Source organism: Geotrypetes seraphini, chromosome 1, assembly GCF_902459505.1.
Source record: "Geotrypetes seraphini chromosome 1, aGeoSer1.1, whole genome shotgun sequence".
NCBI classification, from domain to species: domain Eukaryota; kingdom Metazoa; phylum Chordata; class Amphibia; order Gymnophiona; family Dermophiidae; genus Geotrypetes; species Geotrypetes seraphini.
Genome location: NC_047084.1, coordinates 30,282,590 through 30,309,160, shown reverse-complemented (window position 1 = coordinate 30,309,160; position 26,571 = coordinate 30,282,590). Strand labels below are relative to the sequence as shown.

General features: G+C 41.8%; 1 protein-coding gene across 1 annotated transcript; it reads right to left on the bottom strand.

Annotated features, from left to right (window-relative positions):
• Window positions 1–295: 295 nt before the first annotated feature.
• On the bottom strand, window positions 296–24,941 carry CRHBP (corticotropin releasing hormone binding protein). The gene is made up of 7 exons (XM_033944819.1): window positions 24,841–24,941; window positions 24,322–24,415; window positions 23,698–23,855; window positions 17,052–17,262; window positions 14,757–14,905; window positions 5,949–6,069; window positions 296–586 (listed from the first exon to the last, which is right to left on the bottom strand). The coding sequence occupies exons 1-7, from the start codon at window positions 24,919–24,921 to the stop codon at window positions 429–431; spliced, it is 972 nt and encodes a 323-aa protein (XP_033800710.1). The 5' UTR covers window positions 24,922–24,941; the 3' UTR covers window positions 296–428.
• Window positions 24,942–26,571: the final 1,630 nt, after the last annotated feature.

Genomic DNA, 26,571 nt, shown 5'->3' with positions numbered 1-26,571 from the left:
CTCCACTCTTTATCTTAGTTTTACAGTTTTTGTACCTTTCTCCTCTTCTGGCACTCTGATTTGCACACTCCTGAAATTTACACATTGAGGTTTGATAAATATCTTCCTGGGGAAGTTTATTTCTTCATGACACACACAGTACACTAGACTAGAGAGCCATGTTTCTGTTTTATTTAAATTTGTCTCTTACCATATCTCAGATGTAAATAAAAAAGGCAAAGAAATATACTGAAAAGGTAAAATGATAACATTTGTTCACTCTTGTGGCTTTATTTTGTATGGTGGAGTGGTAGGAACAATCAGTTGTTATGAATATATGGCAAACAGTTGAAAGGGTTAATAATGTCATATTATTAAATTGAAGGTTATGGTAGATGATTTATCCAGCAAATCTTCATTTCATAACTGTGAGAAAATTTGTAGTCTAGTTACTTCACAGGAAAACAAACCTCTTCAACATTATTTCCTTGTTCATTTTCTAATCCAGGTCGATGAAATGGATCATACTCAAAGGTCAACCGGTTGATATATTTGCCACTGGAGACCATTCGGACTACAGTATTGTCACAACCAATCTTCATTTGGGCTGAGCAGCAGAGACAAATAGTTTATCAGACATGACAGAAAAGCTTCAAAGCATTACTTCACGTAACTATTGCTCAATGCTTATGAGAATCATATGAACTGAGTCTGATATCTTCCAAGAGGGAATTTAAACTTGCTTCCACTGTATTTAAAATTGCATCATTATTATCATAGATTTGTTTATAGAAGCCTATCTTTCATTGCTTCAGAGTTGCTAGATTGAGCCATTAATGAGTTGTATTTCATTTACTGCCCCATCATTAGTTCTAGCTTCTCCAAAATTACTGTATATACTCGAATAGGCTTAATATTCAAGTGCCCTGACCTGCCAGGATCTGCACCCAGTGCCCCCTCCCTCCTCTGTCAGGATCTGCACCCAGTCCCCTCACTGCCAAGCACTGCATACAGCCCCCCTCCCTTCCTCCCTCCCTCCCTCCCTCCCAGGCTTGCCACCCTGCCCTGTCCATCGTACCTCTTCTGCTGCTGGAATCCCTGGTGGTCCAGAAGTGTAGCAAGCAGGAGCGAGCTTTCCGCGTACCTGCCCTGCTGCTAACCCGGTTGGTCGCTCGCAGCTGCAGGTTCCGGCTTCAGCCGCTGAGCAGTACCAAGTAGGAGCATGCTTTGGCACTGCCACTGCTGCTCAGCGCTAAGCAGCTTTCTGAATAGCTCCTGTGAATTCTCACAAGAATTCACGGGAGCCATTCAGGAAGCTGCTCAGCGCCGAGCAACAGCGGCGGCACCAAAGCACCTTCCTACTTGGTACCGCTCAGCAGCTGAAGCTGGAACTCGCAGCAGTAAGTGACCAACCGGGTTAGCAGCGGGACAGGAGCGTGGAAAGCTCGCTCCTGTCCGCTATACCTCTGGACCACCAGGGATTCCAGCGGCACAAGGGATGGGAGGGAAGGATGGAATCTGGGCAAGGGTTCTGCTGCACGAGGGATGGTAGGCAGGGAAGGAAGGATAGAAGGATAAAAGCTGGCAAGGGATCTGCTGCACAGGGGGATGGGAGGGATGGAGGGATAGAAAGATGCTGTAGAGAGAAGGTACAAGAGGATGGGTAAGAGGGGAGGAAAGATATTGCACATGTGGTGGAAAGGAAAGAGGAAGAATTGGGGTGAAGGAGAGGAAGGGAGAGATGATCATGTACATGAAAAAAATAAGCTCTACCCGAAAATAAGACCTAGTGCATTTTTGGGGCCCAAAATGAATATAAGACACTGTCTTACTTTCGGGGAAACACGGTATATCACAGGGGTACAGGAGAAAGGTCTTTGTTACTGGATAGCAGGATTCAGTGTACATTAGGTACACTGAATTTTTATCTCAGTAAAACCAGTGATACTAAAAACGTTCTCTCTCACTAGCTGAGGCTGTAGCTCCAACCACTGCACCCCCCCCCCCACATATATACTGTAAATATTGTTGAAAATTATCAAAGCAGCAAACAAGAGAAGGAAAGAATGTACTGTATTTTGTTTTCTCTATTTCATGAAGCATGTTCAGCATTTTCAGTCATCAGGCTGAAGCAGGGAATAGTATCCCAATTTAGATGGTCCAATTTGGGGGTTCTGTCTTGCAAAAGAATGTGGACATATCTCTTCCTTTCTGGGACATGTATTTTAGAATATTTCAGAAAACGGCTTTTAAGGTAATCACCTTAGATAAAAGCAATATAAGCATGTACAACAAATTAATAATCAACAGAAGGTTTTGTTTCAACCAAATAATCTCACTAAAATAGTTAAATAATGAATAATACAATACTTGACATGAAACAAAAACCTGGGCAAGTCACTTAACACTCCAATGCTCCAGGTATAGGTTCATAGTCAAAAGCGCGCAACGACAAAGGCGCACCGAGACAACTGAGCGCAAGGCGGAAGCCCACGCCGAAGAAAAACAGTGTTTTAAGGTGCTCTGATGTGGGCTGTTTGTGGGGAACCCCCCACTTTACTGAATTCAGATCGCGCCGGCATTGTGAGGGGTTTGGGGGGTTGTAACCCCCCTCATTATACTGGAAACTTAACTTTTTCCCTGTTTTTTAGGGAAAAAGTGAAGTTTTCAGTATAATGTGGGGGATTACAAGCCCCCAAACTCCCCACAACACCGGCGCGATCTGTATTCAGTAAAGTGGGGGGGTTCCCCACCAACACCCCCCATCGGAGCCCCTTAAAACACTGTTTTTCTTCGGCGCGGGCTTCTGCCTTGCGCTCAATTGTCTTGGCGCACCTTTGTCGGTGCGCGCTTTTGACCTGTCACCGGAAAACACAGGTAAACCTACAGAAATCCTTTCAAAAATTACCATATTTATCAATTAGTTTTTACAATTTATTAAAAAAGTAACCACTGTTAAGCCTTAATTTAAGCTCTCTAAGTAGACATTAATCTGGGTTAGCAAAATACAAAAATACACCCGCACTTTAATATATAACACCACCTTTCAAAGTGTAGAGAGTGCTCAGAACTAATTGAATGGTACAAAAATCACAAGCGGGGTAACACCCCGTAAATTATGCCAGTTGATATAGTATATCTAGATTTTCAGAAAGCTTTTGATAAAGTTCCTCACGAGAGGATCCTGAGAAAATTAGAGTGTCATGGGATAGGTGGCAAAGTTCAGTTGTGGATTTTAACGGCTGGAAAACAGAGGGTAGGGTTAAATGATCATTTTTCTCAATGGAGGAGAGTAAACAGTGGAGTACCACAGGGGTCTGTATTGGGATCGGTGCTATTTAACTTATTTATAATTGATGTGGATATTGAAACAACGAGTGAGGTGATTAAATTTGCAGATGACACCAAACTGTTCAAAGTTGTTAAAACACATGCGGATCGTGAAAAATTGCAGGAGGACCTTAGGAAATTGGAAGACAGGGTGTCCAAATGACAGATGAAATTTAATGTGGAGAAATGCAAAGTGATGCACATTGGGAAGAATAACCTGAATCACAGTTACCGGATGCTAGGGTCCACCTTGGGGATTAGCGCCTAAGAAAAGGATCTGCATGTCATTGTAGACAATGCGATGAAATCTTCTGCCTAATGTGTGGCGGCGGCCAAAAAAGAAAATAGGATGTTAGGAATTATTAAAAAAGGGATGGTTAACAAGACTAAGAATGTTATAATGCCCCTGTATTACTCCACAGTATGACCTCATCTGGAGTATTGCATTCAATTCTGGTCTCCTTATCTCAAGAAAGATATAATGGTGCTAGAAAAAGTTCAAAGACGAGCAACCAAGATGATAAAGGGGATGGAACTCCTCTCCTATGAGGAAAGACTAAAAAGGTTGGGGCTCTTCAGCTTGGAAAATAGATGGCTGAGGGGAGATATGATTGAAGTCTACAAAATCCTGAGTGGAGTAGAACGGGTACAAGTGGATCGATTATTCACTCCGTCAAAAATTACAAAGACTAGGGAACACTCGATGAAGTTACAGGGAAATACTTTTAAACCAAATTAGAGGATATTTTTTATCACTCAGAGAATAGTTAAGCTCTGGAATGAGTTGCCAGAGGATGTGGTATTAGTGGATAGCGTAGCTGGTTTTAAGAAAGTTCCTGGAGGAAAAGTCCATAGTCTGTTATTGAGAAAGACATGGGGGAAAGCACTGCTTGCCCTGAATTGGTAGCATGGAATATTGCTACACCTTGGGTTTTAGCCAGGTACTAGTGACCTGGATTAACCACCGTGAGAATGGGCTACTGGGCTTGATGGACCATTGGTCTGACCCAGGAAGGCTATTCTTATGTTCTTTTGTGTTCAGTCACTGCACTACAAACACTAAAGTGGTCAAACAATAATCCAAACTTTTAGACTTTGTGATTTAATCAAAAATGGTACTCATCTCAAAATGGGTGTCCAATTGTTCCGGGTTTTGACGGGTTTCGCCAGACCTGCTTCCTCAGAGAACCCACTCGTGAAAAACTTTAAAGCAGACGCGATCTCATGTCCTTCTCAGTTTCACATGAGATTACATCTGTTTTAAAGTTTTATTGTTTCACGTGTGGGTTCTCTGAGGAAGCTGGTCTGGCAAAACGCGTCAGAACCCGGAACAATTGGACACCCATTATGAGATGAGTACCACTTTTGATTAAATCACAAAGTCTAAAAATTTGGATCGTTGTTTGACCAATTTAGTGTTTGTAGAGCAGTGACTGAACACAAAAGGCACAGCTTGCGGGGTGTCACCCTGCTTGTGATCTTTGTACCATTCAATTGGTTCTGAGCACTCTCTACACTTGAAAGGTAGTGGTATATATTACAGTGCGGGTGGTTTTTTGTATTTTGTTATTCCACGTATCACCCACGTGGTTTTGTACACATTCTCCCAAGTTTTATTGTTTGGGTATCATGCAATTAATGTAGGGTTGCCAGATTTTCCAGGCCCACCTAGTTCCACCCACCTTGCCCTGTAACGCCCTAATAACACCCCAAGGACAAAGTGCCGGGTTTTGAAAAACCGTCCAGACACCCGGACATGTCCAAGGAAATCTAGATGTCTGGTAACTCTATATTAATGGAAACCCTTGGTCATCTTGGACTAGGTTCAGTAAAACTCAGCACCAAAAAAAATTGGAATTCAATCCTGTTCTATAGTGGGCAATCAAGGAAGAGCACCTTGACAGAATAGCATTGAGCTCCAATTTCAATGCCCAGATTTGGGTTCCAGGACTTACGTCCGCTAAAAACCAGTTGTAATTCCCAGCACCCAAAGTGAGCGCACATTCCTTGGATTCTATAACACTAAATAGAAATTGTGGGTACACTTCTGCTCTGCACATGCTCCGCCCTTAGCCACACATCCTTTTGGATAGTATGCTAAGGGATTTGGATAGACATTGTTATAGAATGGCATGTAGCAAGATGTGTGCTTAAGTTCAGATTGGTTCCAATTAAAGCCCAATTTAATGTTACTAATTAGCCAAATTAGTTGAGTGCACATCTTGGATCGATGTCCAAATATCAGCGCCCAATTTTGTGCCATATAAAGAATCCAGGGCTTATGTAGAAAAAGTAGGATCATTTATTGGCATCATTTATTGAGTCACAATAGATGTCATGTACCTTTTCTTTTTATCTGACCTCCTTACACATCCAGGGTGGGAGGGAGGGTGGTGGGAAATATATTATTTTCCTATTATTGTTTGTTATTCCTATTTTATTTATTGTATGGAAATTATAAATGAATATCTACTTTTATTAGTTAAGGGGGAGAAGGGGGGAGAAAATGAGTGTTTTTTGAATTATTTGCATATTTAAAGTGCGTTTCTTGATTTGTTTGTTTAAATTCATTGTATTGCACTATTTATATTTTAAAATTAATAAAGATTTACAAAATAAAAAAAGTAGGAAACACTCACCAGGACCATGAAAAGAGTAGCACAAATCAGCTAGAGGGAACATCTTGGAGGGGTCTAGACCAGCACCTCCTAAAAGCTCCACAAAGTCTCCAGATTCCTGACAGCCTACAGGAGATGGTTTCTATGGAAACACAGGAGCAGATGGTTCAAAAACAGGCATACTATGCTTCCCAAACCAGTGAAATTATAGTGACAAGTAATATGACAGAACCAGAGGCACAAATCATGGTTTGGCCAGTTTAAAAGGGTTGCCAGAAATCTGGGAAAACCCGGACAAGTCCTCTTTTTAGAAGATTGTCCGGGTGCCCAGATGGTTTTTTAAAAAATGGGGGAAGTCTGTCCAGATTTAGCTGACTCACCTGACTTCCCCACCTGCCTCTTCTCTGGCCACTGAATTGAATCTTTGGGCAGCCGGCAGCAGCGGCAACGGGATGAGCCACTTTTCTGCAGTGACTTCCTATTCCCGCATATGTGGAACTGGCAGAGAGGCAGCTTCCGGGGCAGGCCACAGCAGCAGGCTCACCTTGGTGCTGTTGTCGCAGGCTGCCCGAAGATTCAATACAGCAGCCAGGGAGGCGGTAAGTGGGGGAGTTGGGAGGTAGAGAGATCATCTGGATTCTGCTGGTGGGGAAGGAGAGAGAGACACACACAGACGGACAGAAGCACCTGCAGAGGGTGGTTGAGGGAGATAGGGGCTAGGGGGCAGGGAGAGATACTACCATGGAGAGTTTTGGGGGAATAGAGGGTGATGAGGGAGAGAGAGGCAGATGCTGGGATGGGGTAGGGTTACCAGATTTTCTGTTTTGAAAATTGGGACCCCTAGGCCGACCCCCAGGCCCACCCAGTTCCACCCATCCTCGCCCCATCACGCCCAGTCCTGCTCCAACCCAGTCCCGCCCCCTATCCCCCGCTGCCTGCTCTTGTCAGGCAGGACATATGCACATGCACAGATGCGACACAATGATGTCATGCATACGTGGCACTTTTAAAGAATTTATTTAAAAAATATTGAAAGGCACTTTTCTTATAAAGCTGTACAAATATGGCAATTGCTACTGGAAGAATAGAAGTCTTTATAATTTTATGTGTTTCAGAAAAATCTGAAAGCCTATTTGTCCCAAAAGTTTATAATGTAACTCACTGTTGCTCTTGATAAGTTTTGTAATCCGCTTTGAAACTTTTAGGCGAGCTGACAGAATGCAAATAGTATATACCATATCATATTGTAGTCAGCATTTTACACATGGAAGTGGTTGATAAAATTAACTTCTAATACAGTAATTCCTCCTTTCCTTTATAGAATGCCAGTGTAAGCAGGTATATAGGGAAAGGGAACGGGATTTAATATACCGCTTTTCTGTGATTTCAGCCAAAGCAGTTTACATATGTGCTATGCCACTTATACACATCATTATAGAATAGTTCTTAGGTGTCTTGCTGGTACTTTCACGGGTAAGTGCAGTGGCGTACCTAGTATATGTGACACCCGGGGCCCATCATTTTTTGACACCCCCTCCATCTGTACGAAAAACATGATTTTTAGTAACAAGCCACACGTCACACATGAGTACCTAGGAAAAGGCAGCATCTTAAATACTGAAGTGAGCAGTACAACATCAATACACCCATTGTAAAACTAAACAAGCCAAATTAGTACAGATCAATCCTACACCGTCAATCCTAACAGAAAACTATGTCTTTCTAACACACAGAACACAGAAAACACCTTCGCCTAGTATGGAATATGTCATCACAAATTAACTCTTCCCCCTTTTACAAAACTGTAGTGTGGATTTTAGCCACGGTGGTAACAGCTCTGATGCTCATAGAATTCTGAGCATCAGAGCTGCTACCACAACGGCTGGCGCTAAAAAACGCTCTACAGTTTTGTAAAAGGAGGGAAAAAATAGAAATACATAGACAAAGGTTAAATTGAACCAGCAAGAAGCTGGACTCTGCACACAATGCAACACCACAGAAACAGTGACACATGTCTCCTAAAGCAATAAATAAATAGAAAATTTTTGTTCTATCTTTGTCTTCTCTGGTTTCTGCTTTCCTCATCTTCTTGTTACTCTCTTCCTTCCATCCACTGTCTGCCATCTCTCTGCCCCTATATGGCATCTTCTCTCCTTCTATGCCCCTTCCAGAAACTGTATGCCTCCCCCTTCCATCTCTCCTTTCACTCCCATTGGTCTGGCATCTCTCTCCTCTCCTTCCCTCTCCCACACCTCTCTTCTGCAATCCCTTTCTTCCCTCATTTTCCTTTTCAATTTATTTTCTGCATCCATCTAGATTACGTTCTTACTACCCTCTCATCAATTTCCTTTTTTACTGTCTACCTACAGCTCACCACCTCTTTCCCTCACCCCCTCCAGTATTTCCCTAATTCAATCCTTTTCCCCCCAACATGTGCCCTCCTTTTATTTATCCCCTCCTTCCATCATGTGCCCTCTTTCTCTACCCCTTTCATCTAGCTAAAGAAGCACTGCCTGGGCTTTGCAGTCCCCAGTTATGTCTCTAGCAGGATATATATTTCAAATCTGATATATTCTAATGACAAAATAGAAATAAAATGATTTTTTTCTACCTTTTGTTGTCTCTGGTTTCTGCTTTTATCTTCTTTTCACTCTTTTCCTTCCAGCGTCTGCCCTGTCTCTTCAATCCAGCATCTGCCCTGTCTCTTCAATCCAGCATCTGCCCATTCCATCCACTGTCTGTCTCCCCCTGCCATCTCTCCTCTAGACTCCCCCTTTGAGCTGGCATCTATCATCTTCCTTCTGTTCCCTCATGGTCTGGCATCTTTCTCCTTTCATCTCTATTTCCCTCCCCCCTGTGGTTTTTAGCATCTCTTTCTTCTCATTTCCTCTGCTCAGATCTGATATCTCTGTCTCCTTCCCCGTTCTTTAGCATCTCTCTCCTCTCTCTTCCCTTTCCTTCTCTGGTCTTCCTTCTTTATTTTCTGCCTCCGTTTAAATTAAATTCTTTCTTACTATGCAGTCTTCAGTTTCCCTCTTTTCACTGTGTCTAGCCACAGCATGCGACCCTTTTCCTTCACTCTTCCACTATCTCACTAACTCTATCTTCTTCTCCCATCCACAATATGTCCTTTTTCTTTATCCCTCCTTCCATCCAGTATGTGTTCTCTTTCTCCATTTTCATTCAGCATTTGCTCTCCCTTCTCCCCACTTCCATCATCTGCCCTCTTCTCTCTCCCCCTTCTCTCCACTTCCATCATCTGCCCTCTTCTCTCTCCCCCTTCTCCCCACATCCATCATCTGCCCTCTTCTCTCTCCCCCTTCTCTCCACTTCCATTATCTGCCCTTTTCTCTCTCCCCCCTTCTCCCCACTTCCATCATCTGCCCCCTTCTCTCAATCTCTCCATCCACCACAGGCCCATCTCTCTCCCTTCCTCTCACCTTTCCAATTTTAGCAACAAGATCGGCAACACCCCACCCCCGCGATGACACTTAAGATCAGCAACGGGCTTCTTTCTACCCCTGGCATCAACAGAACTTCAGATCAGTAACGCGGTGCTCAGTCCAAAGCTTCCCTCTGACTCAGTTTCCTGTTTCCACCCAGGCAGTTCAGTCAGAGGGAAGCTTTTGACTGGACACCGCGTTGCCGATCTGAAGTTCTGTTGATGCCGGGGGTAGAAGGAGGCCCATTTCCGATCTTAAGTGTCATCGCGGCACGTTGCCGATCATGAATTGTGTCGCGGGGGGCCGCCGATGCCGCTCTTCGCCGTTGCAGCCCAGACGCTGCTGATGGCCCCAATGCAATCTTGCCGGCTCTGCACGGACCAGCACTGGATGACCTGGACCTTGCCAGCTGTGCACCCTCCCTAAGGTGTACACCCAGGATGGATTGCCCCCCCCCACCCACCCTTGGTATGCCACTGGATAAGTGTATACTTATATGTATAAGTGCTAGTATTCTATAAATTAGCACATGCAGGGGGGTGTACATGTGGGCATTCAGCTATAGAATTGTCCATCAGTGGTCTTAATTTGTACAACACTCACTTCTATTCTTGTTGGATATCCATTCTAATGATACAAGAGATACAGTTTAGGCTGAGAGAATAGAGACTATTGGGAAATAAAAAAGCATCAATTGTTGCTGGCCTCAGAAATGACGAAAATTAAAATCAAGAACAGGAATATTGGTAGTTGACCATCTGCACCTAAAAGTCACATGTTTGATTATCTTCTAGTTGGTGAGAGTTCATGTGAGTAAATTTAGTGCAAAGAACTCTTAGAGCTCAGTGATCATGTTTGATCCCTGGAGGTTAGAGTAGCAGACTTGGAAAAGCTGAGGCAGCTAGAGATATATAAAGAGGAGACCTATAAGGACATAGTAGTCCTCCTACCTGCAGCCTAGCAACCTCTGTGCTGCCATGGACAAGAAAAGGACACCTAAAAGAGAGCATCACCTTGGAGAGGCAGAAAGTGATCCTGCAGCCAGGACCTGCCCTCCAGGAAATGCAATATTCTCTCACACTTAGGATGAGTTTCCAGGGGCTTCTGTTCAGGAGGGAATGGTTAGGATGGCTGTTTTAGCTGGAGATTCAATTATTAAGCTTGTGGAGGGACATTTTCAATAGGACATCTAAGTGTGAGTTTGGATGTTCTAGGAAAGACGTCCAGAAATCCAGTACAGAAACTGTCCATTCTCAAAACAGTAAGATATCTATTTTTTTAATTTTTTTTTTAATGACTTATGTAGATATTTTGGTCCTTAGGACATCTATGTTTTTTGACCATTCTCAAATATAAATACGTCTACATGAAAAACACACAAAAGCAAGTTTTTGTCTCCTGCATTCTTATAAACTGTTCAGACAGCTGAGGGGCTCTTCTAAGAAGTACTGCAGTGAATTTCACATTAAATGTCCCAGGTACAGATATCACGGTATCTTGCTTATATTGTATGGTGAGCCCTCCAACACCCACCCAAAACTTACTGTACTCACCTATACACCACCACAATAGTCCTCATGCCTGTAGGTTTCATCTTAATATATGTACAGTAGGATTTTGAGGGCTCACCATACAATATAAGCAAGATATGGTGACACCTGTACCTGGAACTTTTAATATGAAATTCACTACAGTACTTCTTAAAAGAGCCCCTCTGTTCTCTGGGCTCAAATGTCTGTGTCAACATCTGAAGCTGCTTGGGCTGAGAACTTTTCAGCACCCCCTCCTAATACAGGCTAGAATGTATTGTTTTTTTTAACATCTTTGGGTGGTGGTCATCTGGTCAGTTTGGGAACTTTTTTAGCATTTAGACACTTTTAAAATAGGTCTAGCTCCAAACGTCTAAAAAAAAGCCCAGGACTCTTTGTTAATGGTTTGATTATGTCTGACAAGCGTCCAAGTCCTAAGCCTACCCAAAACATACCTCTAACATGCCCCCTTAAGATTTGGATGCAATGGAGACAAAACAACCAGAAAGATGTCTAGAAAGTCTGTTTTGAACATGCTCACTTGGACGTTTTGACTAGTAAAACATTCAAGTGCTGGTTTATGCTGGCTGTCCTATGGATGTAAGAATCACTTGTTCACTTGCCTGCCTTGTGCAAAGGTGATGGACCATGTCACCTAGATAAAATTGTAGATAGTGTCGGAAAGAAGCCAGCTGGGTTGGTACATTTGGGTATCAATGACATTGGAAAATGTGGTAGAGAGATTCTGGAAGCCAAATTTAGGTAGCTGAAATCCAGAAACTCTAGAGTGACATTTTCAGAAATGCTCCCCATTCCATGTTTACTAGACAAAGATACAGTGAGTAGTTAAAAGGATGTGAAGATAATCTAATATACCCAGACACCCCAGAGCTCTACTGGAGGGAATGAAGTATGATGAGTTCAGTGCTTCTAAAAGTAGATGCTTTTTGGAACCTTGCCAGGGAAGCTATAAAAGGAACTTTATAAACAGAGATCCAATGGATGTGTTTTATTTTAAACTAAACAAACCTGAATCCGAGCCTTTTAACTGTGGACATAAGTTATTTGATAATTGCCCATCAGCACTGAATATCTGTTTTTAATTTTTTTTTAAGTTAACTGTTTATTGGTTTTCAAAAATCTACAATACACTTACATTCTCCATGGGGCTCATTTTCAAAACAAAAAAACGTCCAAAAAGTGACATAAAGGGGCAGATGGACACTTTTTCTTGACAAACCTTTCCAATTCACTATTTTTGAAATCTATATTCTAGATGGGTCCTGTATCCCTAGCGGACTAGGTCCTTTAAGGCTTTTATGTGGATGATTTATTTTTATGTGGTTGAAATTATTTTATGTGGATGATTTCAGTGTACCTTTGGAACTTTGACACTTTCAAATAAAGTCCATTTAGGAACATTGTCACTCCACAGAGTTTTTTGGGTTTTCTCTGGATTTTCTTCTTTGTGGATATTTTGGGGTCAATTCCTATTGTTTTTTTAATCTATGTTGTTGCTCAGTAGCTTGTCTAAATTTCAAGGGGGCATATTAGAGGTGTGGTGTGGGTAGGACCAGGGTGGGCCTATGACTTGGACATTTTTTCTAACATATGTAATCATACATTTAAGAATACATCCAGGGCACAATTTGGATGTCTGGGGCTAGACCTGTTTTAACCCTTTAATTGTCAGATGGTGAAATGGCTGCTTTACATAACTTGACGTTGAATAAGAGCAACAGTGCCAAGTAACAGGCATTTGGAGATGCAGATCTCCCATAAGAGACGTAGGAAACACATGTTGCTTCTGAGAAACAATGCCAAATAAAGGGTTAATAATGAATACATGCCAAAAAGGTGTCCAATCTGACCAGAAGACCACTGGAGGGATGAAAGCATGACCCCCACACACTCCCCTAGTGGTCACTGACCACCTCTTACCCACCCCCCACCCCCCAAAATGTGAGTGAACCCTTACATACCTGCCTGTATGGCTGCTTCAGATGTTATGGTCAGTTCTAGTAGAGCAGTAAGCTGGTTCCTTGAGTAGCTTAGTGGGCAATGCAGTTAACCATAGAGATGGCGACTCAGGCCCATATCCCACTTTAACTACTGCATATATGGTGGAATATGTGATTTTATAGTCTATTATTTATAGTCCGTCTTTAAACAAGGTGGATTACAACCCAAACATACACAATTAAAAAGTAACAAAACAAACACGTCAAAAAAACATCAAAATAACCAATTCATATAAAAGGCATCAACCATTATACTTCATCTTACAAAACAGATGACGCTCTAACCTTTTTTAAAATTTACACAAATCTTTTTGTTGCTTGATATAATTCTGCCAGCCTGTTCCACTCAGCAGGTCCCGCACGTAGGAAAGTATTAAATGTCATACTCTGTAAACGTAATTCCACCCAAATCCTACTGTACCCACATATAGTGACACCTGCAGAAATAAGGGCTATTGGTGTGGTGTACAGTTGGGTACAGTACATTTTGGGTGGCTTTTAGAGGGTTTATCATAAACCATAAAGGAGTTATAGCAACCTGGGACCTTTTATATAAAGTTCACTGCAATGCTTCCTAAGGTGCCCCACTGCTCTGCTAGGATGTCTGTGAGGTCAGTCTATTAAGAATGCTGACCCCCCTCCTACATACATAGTAACATAGTAGATGGCGGCAGATAAAGACCCGAATGGTCCATCCAGTCTGCCCAATCTGATTCAATTTAAATTATTATTATTTTTTTTTTTCTTCTTAGCTATATCTGGGCGAGAATTCAAAGCTTTACCTGGTACTGTGCTTGGGTTCCAACTGCCGAAATCTCTGTTAAAACTTACTCCAGCCCATCTACACCCTCCCAGCCATCGAAGCCCTCCCCTGCCCATCCTCCTCCAAACGGCCATGCACAGACACAGACCGTACAAGTCTGCCCAGTAACTGGCCTAGTTCAATCTTTAATATTATTTTCTGATTCTAAATCTTCTGTGTTCATCCCACGCTTCTTTGAACTCAGTCACAGTTTTACTCTCCACCACCTCTCTCGGGAGCGCATTCCAGGCATCCACCACCCTCTCCGTAAAGTAGAATTTCCTAACTTTGCCCCTGAATCTACCACCCCTCAACCTCAAATTATGTCCTCTGGTTTTACCATTTTCCTTTCTCTGGAAAAGATTTTGTTCTACGTTAATACATCCTAATGGCTTGTTCATTTGGCCGGTTTGGGTTTGTTTGTTTTTTTCAAAAATGGTTCAAAAAGATAGATGCACTGAGCACAAACACATCTATTTTTGAAAACACAAGATAGATGTTTTGCTGTTTTGAAAATGGGCATGCTTGGTACTGCATTTTTGTGTGTGTTCCGCAAAACGTCTAAACTCTGATTTAGACATCGTATCGAAAATGGCCTTCTATATCAATCAAGAAACTCTTCATACCTACTTGATTGCTTAATTCAGTCACAAGCATTACCTTAATTTTCTTTACCCCATTTCCTCCCCCTTGGTTGTCTACTTGCAATGGATGTGTGGATAATTGTTAAATTCTGTGGCCTGTATTTGGAAGAAACACTGACTAGAGAGTACATATTTCACCAACAGTGTTTAATAAACATGATGTGATATACTGTATTGGTACTTTTGAGCTGTAAAGTCACTTTCACATGAAATCTGCTGGAATGTGAAAACTCACCTTCCCCCTCCAGGTCTCATTTTGGGTCTCATAGGGCACATCTGGAAAAATCCACATTGTCAAAGCCGTGACCCAATTCTGCCCTGTGTGATCCAAAATAAGGCTTGAAATGATTCCTTTTTGACGTACCCATGCCTCGTTTATTCCAGACTCACCTTTAACTGAAGATCGCTGAAGTAGCCTAGGGTGAGATCTGATATTTTTATTACCACAGGGTAAATGATGGAAAAGCTGCAGTTCCTGTGCTGGCGAGGAATCACCATGGTAAATCTTCCGTTAGAGGTCTGAGAGATCACATTGCAGGCTGATAGAATGCAGGAAGACATATCAGCACATTAGAAGTAATGCAAAATTACTAAAAATACACATGCAAAAATAAAGATGGAGCGTCTAATACTGGGGGAGGGGGGCATGCAGAAAAAAACACAGACCTCTCTGTTCTGCAGTATTCTGCACCTACTGTGCATAAGTGAATTATGAATAGCTGCAGATATTTGGCTTTTGATAAGTTTTGTGTCAAGCTGCAAAATTGTTTGGGGGGGCATATTGGGGGTTATTAATTCTGTCTCATGTAAGTTTTTATTTTTATTTTATTTATTTATTGCCTAGCTTCAAATGTCTTAGCACAGAACCTCTCAAGCCTTTGCATTTATAAGCCTGATAGGGTAGAAGCCATTTAGGGCCTCTTTTACTATGCCGCAGTAGACGTTTCTACCATGGCCCGGGGCGCTAAATGCTCTGATGCTGCTCCGATGCTCATAGGCCATAGAAATTTATACCGCGGCTTAGTATAAGGGAGGGCTTTAAATATTTTGTTCTCATTATTGTGGCATTATTTTATTTTTTAATCTATTGCATGACTGTGGCAAACTGAGGAAAAGCAAAATCAGTATGTTTTCAGAGGCGTAGTAAAGGGGGGGCAGTCTACCCTAGGCACCATCTTGCTCTGGGTGCTGGCACCCCAACTCCTTGCCACCCCCCTTCCCACTCCTCTCCCTGCCATGTCCAAACACCCCTTCCCTTCCTCCATACCTTTTTAATTTCCCTGAGAGCAGCCACCAACTTGCTGCCTGCATCAGCTTCGGCGCACTCTCTGACGTCATTTCCGGGACCCAAGTCTAGGAAGTGGCATCAGAGAGAGTGCCAAAGCCAACGTGAGCAGTAAGTTGGTGGCTGCTTGTGCTGAAGTTAAAAAGGTATGGGGAAGGGACACGCACATGCGGTAGGGGAGGGGCACCACCGCCGTGGACGCTGCTCACCCTCGCTACACGACTGTATGTTTTTGTTTTGAACTGGCACTTAATAAATCAACTTGGAGTCCACTAATGCATGCTTACCACAGCCAAAAATATCAAAAATTGTCAGATGTCCTATAGTAATTTTGGGATCAGCACATGCTAAAAAATAAAATTTATTTTGTAGAGTGGGCGTGTTCTGTGCTAATCAGTGTAATTATATTGTCACACTTTAACCAATTAGCATGTGGTTAGCATGTGAGCCCTTATAGCCTACAAAATAGGTAGCAAGTTTCAAGTTTTATTTAAAATTTGATGTACACGCATTGTCCAAATTTCAAAGCGTATTACAGTCTAAAATGGGGAAAACTATACTATACATAGACATCATATTAGACAAAAATGGAAATGGCATGACTGGAACAAAATGGAAGAGGGGACGAACTACAATAGTTATAGTAAAGAAAGAGCATATAAGAAAAAACACAACCGGGTCACTTTTTACCTCAGTTTGATTTTAAAAAAAAAGCCCCTTTGACAGTTATCCCTCCCACCAGGGCCTTGTTAAGAGGGCTGTTGCTGGATAAAACAGTGCCATGGGCAAGGATTGCTTTCAGCACCCCCTTCCTTTTTGGTCTGCATTGATGCCTCATTTTAGATGCCACAAAGGGGCATGCTTCGTGCCAATTCTATAAAGGATTAAGGGTATGCCTGACCCGTTAAAGAATGCTAGTGCAAAGAGGCATTGTTGCTCTAAATGTTAGGCATGCCTACTTCTTTCAGGTCAATGGTTAGTATAAGTTGGCGCAACTGACAGTATTCTCTTATTTGCACATGTCGCTTGATGAAATGCCCATGATATGCCATGGTCTGCCCACATGTACACCTCCCTGACAGTTCTGCACTCAGCAATTAGATGCACTGTTTAAAGAATAGCACCTAACACTCACGTGTGTAATTCAGGCATATAAGTGTTACTATTTTATAAACTAGGTGCCCTATTGGCACCTAAATTCAGGTGTCAGCTTATAGAATTACCTTTTAACTCAATATTTCATTTAGAACACTCTTCACTGCCTCCCATTGGTATCCCAAGTTATTGTCTTTCTTGCTCATTCGTTAATTATAGCCCTGCTTGTGAAGGCACATTTAAAATGGTCATAATCTGTATGGTTTCAGCTTGTAATTCACCAAAACAAACAAGGAAGAACTCACGAAAGAGATTTGGCGTTTTTCTAATGGTTAGTATAAATCCATTCCCTGGTTCCTGAATCCTGAAGAAAACCATGGCCACGTTTTGTGAGGCCTGGACAGTTGCTCTGGTTCTGCCAGTGTCACAGAAATCTGTGTAGCGTTCCGAGGTGGGAAGAAGATGGTCCAAAGAACTGGGGAATTTTTCACCCTTTATTATCCAGCCATCAAACACCTGGAAACAATTTAAGAAATGAAACATGAACAGGTTTCCTTCACAGGTGACCAGAAAGAGAACTCACAACTGTACCAAGGAATGGAAGGATATCCTCTCTGTACTCTCTAGTACAGTACAGTCAGGCACTGACAGCAGGCTAAAGCATCATTACCTTCAAAAGTTGTCAGTCTGATAAATTTTCCTTTTCTTTTTCACAATAAATGTTTATTAAATTTTCAGATAAGAAAAACAAGTACAAGTTTTCAGACAACTGCAATCATACTCTATAGAACTGTAATACATAAAAACTCCAGATCATATTTAGTAACACCATCAAGATTTAAAACCTGCTGCAACAGATCCCCTTCCGCTACCCTTACCACAAACTTTCCCCATTCAAAGGGAGCACCCAGCTTTTTATTTATGGATAAAAGAGAAACAAGAGCTCTGTCCAAGGTGCTAAAGTGTCAGAGAGCGAGCCCAGTATTATAAATCATAGTAATTTATTTATTTCCAAATGGCCTATACTATCAAGTATAGAAATTACCCAGCATGCCAAAAAGAACTAGCATCACTGCATTTGTACTGTAAAACAAGCAAAGAAAAAAGGAAAATACTGTAATGTGATAACAGGCTACCATAGAATGTGTTAAAGCATTTGTCAGCATGCTGCTTGTTTGCACATACTGTTTGACCATGTGTGAACAATTTAGTAAAGCTAATTTTAGGACGTGGACGTGTCATGAGCAGCGTGGGCTTTCCTATATTATCCATCTAGTGCATGAGGATTAGGTTGCTCTAATAGTATAACACAAGGTTAACATGGAGCACTTACCCTCTAATTCTTTATGGAGTGCTCCAAATTTCACACCCAAATTTGGGCACATGCTCAAACTGTATGTGTAATTCAATTGCTTAACAAGCCAATTAGTAACAATAATTGAGCACTAACAACCAATTATTGATGCTAATTGCAAATAGTTAGAATTTACATGCATATCTTTATAGCCACTTTATTCTATAAAAATGTGTGTATACATTTTTCTATGCAGAGCCAAAAAAGGGAGTGAAATCATGGGAGGGTCATGGGTTGATCAGAGCATTTCATGAATTTGCCTTCAGTGTTATGTTCAATCTTATATCCCAAAACTAAAGAATGGGATGTCTTATCAAACTTCCTAACATTCACTCTATAAAATCCTATACAAAAAAATGTCATTTTATTTCTTTTATTTTTTATATACAATCTTATATCCCGCAGTGGTTGGAGCTACAGCCTTGGCACTCTGGGGTTGTGGGTTCGAACCCCGCGCTGCTCCTTGTGACCCTGGGCAAGTCACTCAGTCCTCCATAGCCCCAGGTACGTTAGATTGATTGTGAGCCCACCAGGACAGGTAGGGAAAAATACTTGAGTACCTGATTGTAAAATCGCTTAGATAACCTTGATAGGTGGTATATAAAAACCTAATAAACTTGAACTTGAAAACTTGTCCTAGGCGGGTTACAAGCTGCGCAATATTACATAGATTTCTGTATCAGTTTAAACATGTTATATATCATTAAACATATTATATGAAGTTATCGACTGTACAGGCAGTATAGGATAATATAACAAGAATAGCAACTGATTATTAACATTGTCTTTATTCCAAGTATATGGTATTATTAGCCTATGTCTCTTTGAGCCCCTAGTAGGGAGACCTTGAAAAACCATGTTTTCAGGCTCTTGCAAAATGTTGTATATACTGTGGTTGAGCATATTTCACTGCAAAGTGGGTTATAGAATTTGGGGGCTCCACTTCTAATTTAGGCATGTGAATTTACACAAGGGTTCAGTAGGTATAAATCCTAGGGCAAGGTTCCCATCCCTAAGCACAATTCTATAAATGGTGCCCAACTTAAGGGCTCCTTTTACTAAGGTGAGCTAGTGTTTTTAGCGTGCGCAGCATTGCCGTGCGTGCTAACCCCACGCTAGGCGCCAAGAACTAACGCCAGCTCAATTTTTATCGCAGTATTTTTTATCATTGTACTTTTTTAATTGAATTTTCATGGTTTTATATGTCAGTGTTTAATAAATTATCTCCAGAACATCTGTATTCACAGTTGTTGTTTTTTTTTTGGGGGGGGGGTTTGTTTTCATCAGTGGGTTGTTTTCACTGTGGATCATTGGGTCTCCCCATTTTTCTTTGTTGTGATGCTCAACACAAACAGCATGCAAATTATATGAACATTGTTTGAACATAAGAATAGACTTACTGGGTCAGACCAATGGTCCATCAAGTCCAGTAACCCGTTCTCACGGTGGCCAATCCAGATCACTAGTACCTGGTCAAAACCCAAAGAGTAGCAACATTCCATGCTACCGATCCAGGGCAAGCAGTGGCTTCCCCCATGTCTTTCTCAATAACAGACTATGGACTTTTCCTCCAGGAAATTGTCCAAACCTTTCTTAAAACCAGCTGCACTATCCACATTTACCACAACCATAGTGCGTACCAGAGCTTAACTAGTCTCTGAGTGAAAAAATATTTTCTTCTATTGACTTTAAAAGTATTTATCTGTAACTTAATCGAGTGTCCACTAGTCTTTGTAATTTTTGACGGAGTGAAAAATCAATCCACTTGTACCTGTTCTACTCCACTCAGGATTTTGTAAACTTCAATCATATCTCCCCTCAGCTGTCTCTTTTCCAAACTAAAAATCCCTAACCTTTTTAGTCTTTCCTCAAACGAGAGGAGCTCCATCCCCTTTATCATCTTGTTTGCTTTTCTTTGAACCTTTTCTAGAGCTGCTATATGTTTCTTGAGGTAAGGAGACCAGAATTGAACGCAATACTCCAGGTGAGGTCGCACCATAGAGTGATACAGAGGCATTATTACATTCTTAGTCTTGTTAACCATTCCTTTTTTAATAATTCCTGGCATCCTGTTTGCTTTTTTGAATACTGCTGCACATTGGGCAGAAAGTTTCATCATATTGTCTACGATGACACCCAGATCCTTTTCTTGGGCGTTAACCCCTAAGGTGGACCCTAGCATCCAGTAACTGTGATTCGGGTTATTCTTCCCAATGTGCATCACTTTGCATTTGTCCACATTAAATTTCATCTGCCACTTGGATGCCCAGTGATAAAAGAGGAGGAATGTACCTGGTACCTCTGCACAAGAGCTGAGCAGTAGACGCAGCTCTTGTGTAGTGGCCCAGTGGGCTGATATGATCACTGGAGCTCTGAAGAGGCATGCAGTAGCAAGGGGGGGAACCCTCCTCTCCAAAAATTCCAGTTGGAGCAGATAGTTCAGAAGTCTTTTTTTATCCACTGTGATTTTGAATGCAGCTGTATGTGCATTTTGTGTGTGTGTGTGTCCCACACCAATGGTCACTTTAAATTCAAGGACGTAGCTGTTAGGCACGAGACATACATGCACAAGTTGCTCTTAAATTTAAACAAAAATTTTCCTACTGAAGGTACCAACAGCTCCAGACCTGCTGGAAAACTTTGACAGCTGAAAAGTGGGTGGTGTTCCTTGCTGTGCATTATATGAAGTGCTCATTTGACACTAATGAGCTCCTTGTAATGCATTTGCTTAAGATTCTTGGTAGCTGTTACTGCAATCAGTAAAAGCCACCAAGAGCCCTTTTCTGCATCTGAGGTTGAACTTACTAGCAAGACTCATTATAATCCATAACCCTGCTCCCCACTGCCCACCAACCCAGCCAGCAGATTAACCATTCCCCTTAACTGTATCGATGATATCCTGTTTGTCTGTTTACATTGTAAGATCTTTCGAGCAGGGACTGTCTTCTTTGTGACTCTGTACAGTGCTGTGTACGTCTAGTAGTGCTATAGATATAATTAACAGTAGTAGTTATAACCTGTCTTTCACAGTAAGCTTTTGAGCATCTGCCCCTAAATTATTTGCTTATACTTTTAGCAGGTGAGATTAGGAGGGGAAAGGGAGAATTCCAATTAGGTCCTCATTCTGGATGCTTAAAAAAATAAAATCACAGTCTACACCAATATTACTGTATATGCTCCAGATCTTGAGATCTTCCTCTGTTGCACAGGCACAAAACTAAAAAGGATGTAATCTCTCTATATACTAGACTTATGTTATGCCCTTATAAGGCTGTTCAACTTTCACTTTGTGGTGGTGCATTGCAATGATGGTCGATTATAACTGATGTTCTCATTTTGTTCTTGGGGAAAAAAAAAAATATATATATATATATATCTACCCCACCATATTTTGGAACTTTGTATTTTTAGAGAGAGTGCTGTGATTTGTACTTTCTACTTGAACAGAATTTTCTATCATGCCAACATGTCTGTCAGAATCAGGAATGTTCTGCATGTTAGGTGTGGAAAGATGAAAGTACCAAGCTAAGCCATAAAAAACTGAAACTACAGGTCCCTGACAATATATCCAGGACTGGCTCAGCCTTTCTCTACAGAGGTAGAACAAGGTAGCTCTTCAATGTAGGGTTGTCAACTGCCGCCATGTTTTCAGGGCGGGGTCATCCATTCCTGATTTTACACAACTACAATTTGTTTGGCTTTTTGAAGTCATTCTTAGGAAAGTCAGGATAATATCTGAACCTGCTCAGCTTTAGACATTTTAGGATGCCAGTGCTCTCTCCTTTAAAGCTCTGCTCACGTGCATAAACTAACAATGATGCCAAGTTATCCTGGAGATTTTAGGCAATCCTGGCTTTCTGACCACTCCCTACTATTGATTTATGGTGCTTGCAGCACTGATTTCAATGGGCAGTATCAGGCACTACAAATCTCACTTTGCTCTGGGATGTAAGTTCAAACCAGAGTTGTCCCAAAATCTCTAGCCTGGAACTAGGTAACATAAGAATAGCTATGCTGGGTCAGACCAATTGTTCAACTAACCCAGTACCCTGTTTCTATAGTAACCAATCCAGATCACAAGTACTTGGCAGAAACCCAAATAGTAGTAACATTCCATGCTGTCAATCCCAGGGCAAGCAGTGGCTTCCCTCATGTCTGTCTCAATAGCAGATGATGGACTTTTCCTCCAGGAACTTGTCCAAATCTTTTTAAACCCAGCTATACTAACCACTGTTATCATATCCTCTGGCAATGAGTTCTAAAGCTTAACTATGCTTTGAGTGAAAAATATTTCCTCCTATTTATTTAAAGGTATCTCCATGTAACTTCATTGAATGCCCCCTAGTCTTCATAATTTTTGGAAGAATAAAGGCCAGCCTAGTGCACTCTCTCTGAAGCCCCAACCAATTGGGTTTGAGAGTCCACTATATAAAGACAAACTGCAGACCATACAGCATGATAGCTGAAACATCAGTTCTACCTGACAAGACACAATGAGACCCGGAAACCTGAAACAAGTTTGATGCCAACTGCAGAAACTCTGAGAGAACATATAACCCAGCTTCATGGAGAGAACTCACCTGAGACTTTTTCATTCTAGGGGGAAAGCAGACCAACTGATTTTCCCACCAAAATTAAAATTTGTAACCATCTGACCTTCCCATCAAAATTTAAATTATTAACCAACAGACTTTCCTGCCTCATTCACTTCATGCCCCAATCAGTTGGGTTTGAGGACCCACTACATAAAGACAAACTGCAGACCTCACAGCATACCCTGTAAAAAGCCACAGCATGATGGCTGAAATGTCAGTTCTACCTGACAAGATGCACGAGGCCTGGAAACCTGAAATAAGAAGGATGCAAAGTTATTGAAAGCTTGAATGCCTTTGGTGAAGTTTCATGGAGACGCCAAAAGGCATTCTGTAACTCCCAAGTAATGAGGGCTTGTTCTTCAGCAAATAGTCTGATTTTTAGCCGACACCACATGAAAAGTCACAAAAGGTCAGTGGGACATGAAAGTCCCTTACTAGGAGAATTCTGATCACATCCGGGTTAAGTATTTGTAACATTACTAAGAACTATAACTATAACTTCTATAAAATAATAGTCTACTTTTTTGGTTCTTATGTGAAATATCATATGCAGCTGCTGTCACTGACTATTGCCATAGAGAAAATGTTTCATCATGGGGAGTACGATCTAGTTGCTTTTCCACTCTCTGTTTTTAATAACCATTAATGCTGTCCACATATCCAGCAACATCTTAAGACGAGATGAACATGTACGGTATAATTAAAACACATACAATTGTGATTTGTTAATCAGAAAATTGATCTTGTTACATTTTTAAAGAAAACCCTAGGAACTCTTGCATCAGTATAGTTTGACAGTTCAATCTTAGCTCTGAGTACCAAAACCAGAGTCTGTTATTTTGCCTCTTCCCTGTTTCATTGTTAAAAGCTCATTTGACAGCCTACAGAAAGTTATATGAACCTGGCATGCTTCTTGTTGTTGACTGATTGTAATGTACCAGTGCTCAAGTGCTCACATGAGGAAATCTGATGGTGGTGTGAGGAAGGCATGGTCTTTCTTACCTTCACAAAATCTCCTCCATGGCAGTCGATATTGACGAAGTTATATTCGACAGTGACTAGCTCCTCGGGGTCTCCAATGAGAAAAAGAACACATTGCAGCTCGGGCTTCTCGGCGGTGAAGGTGAACTGGCCCTCTATACTTAGCATGTCAATGCAACCTGCAGAAGAAAAGTCAGCGTCTCCTCTCATTGGAGGATAGAGGCAATGGAGGAGACATTCCCAATTCCTAGCGTAAGAGTCATGCCAAATCATCACACTGATTAAAAATACAAACAAGGGACATGCAGAGAGACTTCTACTAGTTTCTGCGTTGCAATTCATGCATGATCAACAACACTGGCAATGCTGTGCATTGACAAGTTTGCAGAAGTGATAGTACTCTTTCATTTGTATTCTCCTCTAATCCCTTCTTTGACAGAAGACTAGGGTTGTAATAATAGCTTGGTTTTAGCAGCCATGATCGGCTGTGTCCCTTGATTAAGCCTTTTTTTTTTTCTTACTTTCTGGCCCCTGGCCCTGACCTTCAACGCCTACTCTGGCCCCTGGCCCTGACCTTCAATGCCTACTCTGGCCTCTGGCCCTGACCTTCAACCCCTACTCCCAAGCAACACCAAGAAAACTCACGAAGAGGTCGTCGGTAGATCTGCCCTTCAGTTAGGTCTCGTTTCAGATTTGATTTAAGAAGTGCAAACATGTCATCCTCCGCAGCATCCCTAACCTGCAAAAATGCAAGGGGCAAGTTTTGATAGAAAGCATAAGAGTTTAGCAGCTGGGATCTGCAAGTAAAACGGATCAGCTACTCTGCAGACATTAGCCTTGAATCTAGAGCACAGCACTCTGTATTAAACTATTTTATTTACATTGCACAGCCAGGAAGAGGAGTGAATACTTTTCTAAAACAAAAGTAACCAGAGAAAATAAAGTACAAATATTAGGAGTGTAATAAATGATCAACTTAATCGGGGAAGAGGATTTCTTCCTTCTGTCTCTTGCTTCCTTTTCTTAATGGAAAGAATAAAAAGAAAGATTTGATGTGGGAAAATGCAAACTGCGGCTGCAGCCGAATGAAAAACTCTGGTGGTGGATGAACAGCATGCAGAAAGTTTGCCGAGTGCCAGCAGCCATCGGCAGCATTTTTCTCACCTCCAGGTATCTGCTCTCTCCTTTGAGGGCTGCTGAGAAGATCAGGATGAAGTGCCACTGAAGTCTGCAGACAGAAGTCATGCTGATTCCCCCTCCGTGCAGCTCTGATTTCCAGGAGGAGTCTGAGGGGGTCCTTTTGACAGACCCTTTATATAGAGAGAGTAAGGAGAGGCACTTGGTCCTTTTGCTGATATGAATTCAGTAACCATGGGTTACCCTATCTCGGTGACAAGGACATGAGAATGACGAGGGTCCAACTCATAGCTATATAAACGTACCTAAGCTAAATCATTTCTTTCCCTATTGCCTTTCTACCTGTTTGTTTGATATACAGTACTTACATTAAAAATCATTTATGCTGGTAGAGGTTTGTACATATAAAATAACTCAACCAAAACAGTTTTTGATTGCAAGCTGAACAGCCATATGAACTCACTTTAGCTACTACATTTCATAAAAAGGACACATTCCAAGTAGCATTTGTATGGATTTTCGTATGCTAACCAAATCCAGCGTATACCTAAACCAGTGTATCACAAACTGTGCCGGAAGCAGATTCCAGGTAGGGGTAAGGCTTACTGATAGAGGAGAGATGCGGGGAGAGGAGGAGAGACACCAGCAAGAAAGAGAGGCACCGGCACCGGCTGATTGCTTACAGGACGCGCCTCTCGCAGTGAGCGACCCGTCCAGTAGGCTGTCAGCTGGCGCTGGCACCTCTCCTCCTTGCCAGCGTCTCTCCTCCTCGCCCCGTACCTCTCCTCTGTCAGTAATCCCTACCAGCGTAGAAATAGGCTCAGGGCCGCAGCTGGAGGGCCTCCGCGCATAAGCGGATGTCAGTGTGTGACATCATCACGTTGACATCTGCGCACTTCCAGATGCCCTCCAGCCGTGGCACTGAGTTCAAACCCCGCGCTGCTCCTTGTGACCCTGAGCAAGTCACTTAATCCTCCATAGCCCCAGGTATGTGAGATAGATTGTGAGCCCACCAGGACAGACAGGGAAAATGCTTGAGTACCTGATTGTAAAAAAACTGCTTAGATAATCTTGATAGGCGATATATAAAATCCTAATAAAACTTGAAACTTGAAAATTTAATGGCCCTCTTTTACAAAGGTATGCTAAGTGGATTTAGGGCTCCTTTTACAAAGGTACACTAGGGCCTTAATGCACGCAATAGCGCACGTTAAATTCCCGAGTGCGCTAGCCACTACCGCCTCCATTTTAGGAGGCGGTATATTTTTGGCTACCACACGCCATAGTGCGTGGTAATTTTGTGCATGCGCTAAAAACCCTAGCGCACCTTCGTAAAAGGAGCCCTTAGTGTGCGCTAAATCAATGCATGTATTAACCGCTAATGCGTCCATAGGATAACATGCACGTGTTAGCATTTAGCGCGTGTTTAGTGCATGCTAATATTTAGCGCACGCTAAAAAGCTTAGCGCACCTTTGTAAAAGAGGGGGAATGTGCCATGGCGTCAAACAGTTTGCGGGACACTGATAAACTCATAGACAAGTTCAAATTTATTAAAAATTTGATACAAACGTTTATAATAATATTTCAAAGCAAATTACATATATTAAAAATAAGGGGTAACAAAACTCATAATTATACTGACAAGGACAAATTCTGAAGGCAAACACACATAGACAAGAGGGGAAGGGGTAGAACTACAATTGTTTCAGAGAAAGACGATATTAAGGGGTAACATGATAGGTTGGGGAAGAAAAAAA

Bases quoted from the DNA above. Each gene is read 5' to 3' on its own strand.
- CRHBP (XM_033944819.1), bottom strand. From the start codon at position 24,921: ATGACTTCTGTCTGCAGACTTCAGTGGCACTTCATCCTGATCTTCTCA. The intron at 17,263-23,697 runs GTAAGAAAGACC...AATTGTTTCCAG, and splicing joins ATGGAGGAGATTTTGTGAAG to GTGTTTGATGGCTGGATAAT. The intron at 6,070-14,756 runs GTGAGTCTGGAA...GTGTTTCCATAG, and splicing joins TCAGCGATCTTCAGTTAAAG to AAACCATCTCCTGTAGGCTG.